Raw genomic sequence first — 7,610 nt, 5'->3', positions numbered from 1 at the left:
GCTACATAAAAGTCATTTTAATACCGGTTAGAGTTCTTGCAGCTAGCTTGGCAAAGGTTCACTCAGGAACATGTTCTTCACAACGAATTCAAAGGTGACTCTTTATTCTGTAGGGTCAGTGACTCAGGGAACAACACAACCTCTTTTTAGGCATGCTAGTAGTGAACTGAGGACTACAGCATAAACCACACATGAGAAGTAAAAAAAAAAGGGGGGGGGAGGAGGAAGAGAGGAGACCCCAAATGCTATGTTATTTAAAGATAAGAGTTCCAAGCTTAGCAATCTTAGGAAGCTCTGCTAAGTGACAYGTGACATTCATTCATACTGCTCACAAGCTTGGTACAACCCCAGAAAAGGTGACACGCATTCATTTTTCATGCGGGTCTAATGTGAAATATTTTATCTTGAAGTCAAAATTCAAACAAATTAAGGGTCAGCTCCAATGTAATATTGTAAAGATTCACCTCCACTAAATCCCCCAAATCCAAAGAYTGTGGGAACTCTCAATCACCCCAGCGTCATTTAATGCAAAGCTGTAGGAATGAATCCGCTAGTTCCATCAGTCCCACGTCCAGCATCTAAGCTCCTTGCTAACTGCTGCAGCAGTTCTTTCTACATCTGCCATATCACATTTGATCCGTTAGAGACAGTCAGGACTCTGCAATTTCAGAGGTAGGGGCCCTTCACAAAACTATCCTTTAGCTCTAGTTGCCAGGCTCAAGAACTCACAGCTAAAACAAACACTCATTAAAAGTATCAGTAGCTTTTGAGGGTACCAAGAGATACCAAAACCAAGAGTTTTTAGGCCTATGGTAACAGCTCTTTTCATCTGCTCACTTGAAAGTGAGTACATGAATAAACTTCTGGAGAACTGGGTTTATTTTTCCTCTTGCAGTGCCATCTGTATGAAAACAAGTTGACTTTAGTCCTCTACCTTCCCCTTGGAGAGGCTGAAATAAAGTTAGTCTTTTTATGGACATCTGTATTTGTCATTTCAAGTATTAACCTTATTTGAAAAAAAAAATCTAGAACACATTGACACTCCAACAATATTTAAAACACAGACTTAAACAGCCCAATGGTTTGTGCTAGTAAGGTTAAGATCATTTTCCCTGTTAAGGTAATCTAAAAATACTGCCTTTTGGATCAAATTTCAGTGTTCAGGTTAACTGTGATGTCAGGTAACTCTGTTATATCCACACGCCATGAAACCAGTGTAGTCAGGACATAATAAAATCTCCCCTTAAATTGTTTGGTGTTGACAAACTGGTGGTGGGTTGAAAATTTATCCAGTAGGGATCAATACACTTACCTATTGCCCCTGTTTCGCAATAATCCTGAGTTCCTTCCTGGAATACAAGACAGTGTCTTTATAACTTGGGAGCAGAAAGGGAGTTGGGGATGGAATGCTATTTATAGGGATAGTCTAACGTCCACTGAGCCACATAAGGAATAAGGCAAAACTTCACTGTGGTGAGTATTTGTAACTAAAAATACTCCAAAGCAGAAGTGACCCTGCAGAAATCTGCTCAACAAGATAAGAAAAAGACAAACTGAAATATTGCTGCCTCAAGAAATTGTCCCAAGAATACATCTGCAAAGTTTTGTCACACATATCAAATTGGTTTGCTAGAGTTATCTAGGATGCAAGAAGTTTTACTGACACTTAGCATTTTAGTTTAGGGGGAAAAAAATCTTTAAGTCACATATACTTTACATCTAGTCTGCAAATGCATTAGATAATCTCTTCCCTCTGTTCAGAGGATCCCTTGCCTGTAATACGATTTTTTTTTCCCTACAAGCATCAGACAAAAAATAATCTTAGTTCGAACATGTCTTCTCTCACGCACTTCACTTTTTCTTTAGGAACTGTTAATCATGAATACCCTTACTGAACAAAACTGTTCAGCACTGAAAGAAATAAAAATAAAAGACCAGAGGAAATCTTTCTACCACAGTTAATTTTTTTTTTTTTGAATGTTACAAAGCACTAAGTCAGTCTCATTAGCCTACTAAAGAAAACAATTATGTTTGCCTTTACGTAACTGTGCTTTCCTGTCCAAAGATGCAAACTGTGAAACAACACGCAACATGTTTTCAAAGGCACAGTGGTTATTTTAAGTACCACCTCATACTTCAGAAGACTGTCAGAAATGAGCCCATCTTGAGTGGTAATGAACAACAGACTTGAGATAATATTACTTATGTAAATTTACTTGGTTATTTCTCAGTAGTTTCAAGTTCACTGCTGAACACCAAGCCAACAGGGTGACAAACATTTCATCCAACATCAAACCAGACATGTAATTTTTTTCCTAAGTAAACCACAACCGCTTTTGTGTATAAGCTCCTGTATAGCTTGAAATTATTGCTGGACAATTTATCAAGAAATTTGAAGGTCCATTTTCTCCAACACCTGCCTGAAGTTGCTGCAACAGTTGCAAATTATCCAAGAGCATCAGTTCCTTCAAAAATGCCTAATAGGATCAACAAAATCAAGGATCCTTTCCACTAAAGGGAAGATTAAGCCACAATGTATTCCCAAGACACTTTTCTTCCTCATCACTCTTCTTGCACCCCTAACGATGACTGTTTTTATACCAGTAAGATGGTGGTTATTTTCCACAGGTTTACTTCTCCCTCCATAGCATCTCTAGATGCTAGAAAATCTGTCAATCCAGCAATCCTTCTACCAGTCTCCCTATTAACCACCCAACAGTTTTAAACAGGAGTTGTCATAATCATACGGTACCACCACATTGCAAGAACRTGCCATAAACAGGTCCTTCAACCTCCTAAACAGATGCATGTAACCGCACTCAAGTTTCAGCCAAGCAGCTGGAAAGCTCTAGATGAAGTACACTGCTATCCGATATCACGACTGTGCCACTAGCTCTCTCAAAAACAGCCTGTTTTCCCAACACCAAGCAAATTCATGAATTTCTGCTCTTAATTCTACTGAACTGCAATTCACAGTGCTCAAACAGTCCTGTCACAAGATCTCACATCAAAACTTCCTTAGCGAATTTCTTTGAAATAGCACATTCTATACTTAATACACAAAAAAATTATATACTGTAATGCCATATTCATGTTTTTAAAGCTGTTGCTTCACTGCTATTTTGCAAGATTCAGAACTCTATGGCACATCCTCCAGATATTCACAGGAGTTATCAATATTTTAATGACTATTATTACAATTTATCTTTAGGATCAGAAAACCTCCTCTGAGCGATGTCCTCTCTAAACGAGTACAATACAGCTATCTGTTGTACATTTGCATCTCATTTAGCAGTTTCAAATATTCAAATAGATTAGGCTAAGGCATGAAATTTTATTATTATTTAACTGTGCAGTATGAAGTGTTATATAGCCACTACAGTACATCCCTACTTTTCGGACCAAAAGTAATTCCACATAAATCCTGAACCCATCCTCTCATGAAGGTTACAATATTTGGAAACTGCTCTTTTAATCACTCTTTTGACGTGGTCTGTTATTTCCTAGTCTGTTTTCAGTAACTTGACAGAACGCAGACTAAAGTATTAAAGCGTGCACACACTGCAGATTGATGGCCTTCAAAGTTGTACTATTATAAAGCCTGATACAAACTGGGAAATATCCATACCCATGTGTCATTGCCTTAGTTTAACAGCAGCCCATTCCTGCTCCTGAGTAGTTCAAAGCTGAGCTGCTTAACGCTAACCCTCCCCTCTTTTATTGTATTTATTATTTTTTTTAAGATGAATATTCTGCTGTGGGCATAAAAATCTTAACCAATATCATCAGAAACCTATTCCTGAGGCTATAAGGAAAATAAACACACTAGGGAAATTCAAAGTATCAACCACAAACAAGACCACTGCAATGAATACAAAACTGATGAACTATGCTGTCAACAACTGTTTACCTGTTTGTGAGCATGATCGTAAGAGTTTATGTGGTTGTCAAACTCTTGGTGCTTTTGATACTGCTTGTCACAAAGCTCACAGTAGAAGTTTGCTCTGAGGTCTTCCAAAGCCTTGGCAATTGCCTTTTCTTTATCAACATAATCCTGCAAAATTAACAAAAAACGCTTCAGTTAAACTTTCTATAAAGCAATCTGGAGACAAATTATTCCTTTAAGGAGAACAGTCTTGAAGAGAACCTTGATGTACACACATYACTAAAGTATTTTTATTAAGCAGGCTAGTCTTTACAAATTAAAAGGATGAAAAATACTTTTGCAGCACTATCAGCCTAATCCCATTTCAGTTTCCTGACATAGAACATAAAAAAAAAAAAAGAGTAAGTATCAATAGCAGTCAGGCTTCTTCCGGGCCGCAAGCAAAGTGCCTGCTAGTCTGAGATAATAAAAAGAGCTTTAAATCCTCAAGCTAACACAAACTGGCAGCCGCCTGCTCACRTAAAATGAAGAACAAAACGCACATCGGAGCAGAAAGATCACTGCTTTTGGAACAGAATCTTAGAACTTTAAATGTTGATGTTTCCTCCATTTTGAGTGCTAACAGATGTTTACTTGATCTCAGCTTGTCTGTAATTCAGGAAAGATGAATACAGACACACAGTTGGGCAAGCAGAGTTCAGAAACCATTGAGCCTAACTCACTCCAGTGTCATTTTACAGTAATTTCTTCAGTCAGTGACATTTTCCCAGGCMCAATGCTGTCCATTAAGCAGCATTCAAGTTCAAGTACAGCGATTACAYGGGGAACGTACAGGTAGCTGCCATTTAGCAAAAGGAGGAGGGGAGGATCTCTCCTTAATGCTTGTACAGACAGTACTTTAGATAATACAACTTCTGTACAAGTACTGAACTAAACCTCCAAGCAAAGGGGAGATGACTACACTGGTAATGGTCACTTCCTACCCTCTTTTGCTATAAAGAAAAGCAGCAGCTTTTGGATTGGCAGCATCAGAAAGCTCTGGGTGTTGCAAGCTCAATGTTTCACTCTCCCAATGGAGATTTCAGTCCCGCAAAACGCAGTGAGGGCTCAAAGCACCACTGCTGCTCTAGTCAGTGACTCCTGGTAACAAGACACAGCTGGACGGAGACCTCGGACAACTCTTCTCTCTGTGGGATCTTCTCTCCCACTGACAGAACTAATAAAACATTGTCATCCCTCAGAAAAAAGCTAGGGAAGGTTTACTTTAATAAAACGGAAGCACTTACGTTGATGCATATTAGTTAAAAGATTACAAATGCTGTATTAGAAAGTACACTACRCTAACAACAGCATATCCAGCATAACTATTTACCAGCTCCACCCTCCACTGGAATAAAGGCAAATTATGGAAGACAAAAAAATAGTATAACACTTGAGAAAAAGCACATGAGAGTTCAAGAGTTTCAGTCTCCAAAACAAGCTTCCTACGGAAAATTTCCTTGCATTAGCAAGAGGAGCTTAAAAAAAAAAGCACTAAGTTCGTTCAAGGGAATACTATTTCACAGCCCTGTCAAAATCACATTAAAACAATATTGCTGAGCTTGTTTTCTATATTGCATGATGCATTTCAAAAATTTCATCACGGGGGGGGGAACACATACACACAAAAAAAATCTACTGCTAAAAGTTTTTTTTCTTTTTTTTAATAATTTAAAGCACTATTCGACTTCTAAATAGAAATCTATTTCAAGCTCCTGCTTTCACGTGTCTACTACCCAAAGCCCTTGTTAAAAAAAAAAAGAAAAAAAAAGAAAAGAAAAGAAATTGTATCTGCAGGTTAGGACCTGAAACAGGTCTCCACAAAGACAGGAAAGGAAAACAGAACAGCATGAGATACACAGAACAGCAATGTTAGTAAAGTTTTTCTGAAAACATGAATGTGCTTCCTGCACAATGTGTAATTTCTTCAGAAAGCATCCTGTGGCTAAACAATGAAAACATGGCTTTAYAAAAGCAGGGAATTAAACAACATTTCTTGCTTCTTTTTTGTTGCAGAGTTATCTAAAATTCCTTTGAGACTCACTGAATGGCTAATCACGATGTGGCCACAGTTGGCAATTACATAATGGACTCCTGTGGAGCAATGAAAAAAATTATGCTTTGAGAGATTTTCACAGATTAATACGGAAATGCAAAAGTCTAACGATAGAGCATGCTAATAAAAATAAATCTGAGTTGTGAGAAACTGCTACTGCTCCACAGAGTTCCTGAAAGCACGTGCGCTGAATACCGGGAGGAGAATAAAACCGCTGCAGAAAGCGAAGCACATTCAATTGCACTTGAAAAGACAATTGCAAAAAAAACTAAGAACTGCACCATAAAAGTTGCATTGCAGACTTGAGACAAAACATCATTACATGCAATTCACACAAGGGCTCCTACCAGCCACCCTCAGATGAAATTATTATTTGCACTCTGCAGCTGCCGCTGCTTGAAAATCCCTAGCATCACAGATAGGGGCATACTGTAGAAAGAGATCCCAGCTCTCGGTCACGTGCTGCTTTAGAACAGCTAATGTCACAACTAAAACCTCCTTCTCTTTGTAACGTGCCAACAGTGCGCCGCCCAGCACGACACTAAAAATGACAAAAAGAAGAAACGTCTTCAAGCAGAACGTGCACCTGGGCATAGAGGAACTGTTCACCCCAATCTGCATAAGCCCATTAAGAGCACACTTGTATTTTAAAGGATGCCAGAAGATATCATTAACTCCATTTGCTTCCATAATTGGTTYTAAAAGCAATTACAATGGCTTTTATTTTAAAACGAACATGTATACCAGCAACTCCCTTACCAAGGGAGTTAAGGTCTTAACTTAGCCAAAAAAAAAAAGTTTCAGGAAAAGATAGAATTTTTTGTAGCTGAATAAACTGCCTGCAGCATTAGCTCTTCAACCAGTGAAAAGGCATTTTAGACTTGCCATGGTTATGTTTAATTTTAATGGAATGGAAACTACCTTTCTATTATTCCTCGAAGAATCACAATTTATGCAAAACTGATACTTTAGTCTGATATCTACCACTCTTATTCAACCCCAGTCCTTCTCAAATCCCAAGGAAATTGGATAAGCAAGCTTTCCTAAGATTTGATRTACTTTTTAGGCTGGTAAGCAGAGTAATGGATTAAAGGACTAATGAAGAMCATGTTTCCCCAGAGTGCAAACTGGAAAGTCAGTTACTGCTAATCTAAGTATGTTTCAACATGTCATGCTCAGTGCCAATATGATGGCCCACTTTTATCATTAAACAGATGTCTTTTGTTTTTTACGTTGTTTTTTTAGTAAGCCAAAAACCCCAGAATAACAGTTTAAAAAATCCTGTTGAAACACAAAATGCTTATTTTAATGCTGCCTGGGAAACTCTCCTGAAAAGATACAGCCCACTAATTTCTCAAAACAGGAGTCATATTGCAGCTTTTTGAAGAAAATAGGATTTCTGTAGCAATATGATAATGCATTTTTCCCCCATTACTCTACTCCACTTCCAGTTGACAATTGTCCATCTTAAACCTGCATATGCAGATTTTGCACTGAAGACATAGGAGGTTCACTAGAAAAACTTGGTAGCCCCAAGTCTAGGGAAAGAAATCTTCTGCCCACCACAGAACTGCTCTTTCCAGAACAGCAAAAAAGCCTACTGGTGAAAAGCCTTGCTATCTTGCAGCT

General features: G+C 38.2%; 1 protein-coding gene across 1 annotated transcript in view; it reads right to left on the bottom strand.

The window, feature by feature from the left end:
• GPATCH8 (G-patch domain containing 8) overlaps positions 1–7,610 on the bottom strand; it is a 44,132-nt gene that overhangs the window by 12,801 nt on the left and 23,721 nt on the right. Inside the window, exons 7-8 of the mRNA XM_085318924.1 lie at positions 3,911–4,054; positions 1,313–1,349 (exon numbers count right to left, since the gene is read on the bottom strand). Of these exons, the coding sequence (XP_085175050.1) occupies positions 1,313–1,349; positions 3,911–4,054 (181 nt within the window). The remainder of the gene's footprint in view (positions 1–1,312; positions 1,350–3,910; positions 4,055–7,610) is intronic.

The sequence above is a fragment of the Rhea americana genome, unplaced genomic scaffold (assembly GCF_003343005.1).
Source record: "Rhea americana isolate MKP2758 unplaced genomic scaffold, rheAme1 scaffold_561, whole genome shotgun sequence".
NCBI lineage: Eukaryota > Metazoa > Chordata > Aves > Rheiformes > Rheidae > Rhea > Rhea americana.
This window is presented reverse-complemented; position numbering and strand designations above follow the sequence as displayed.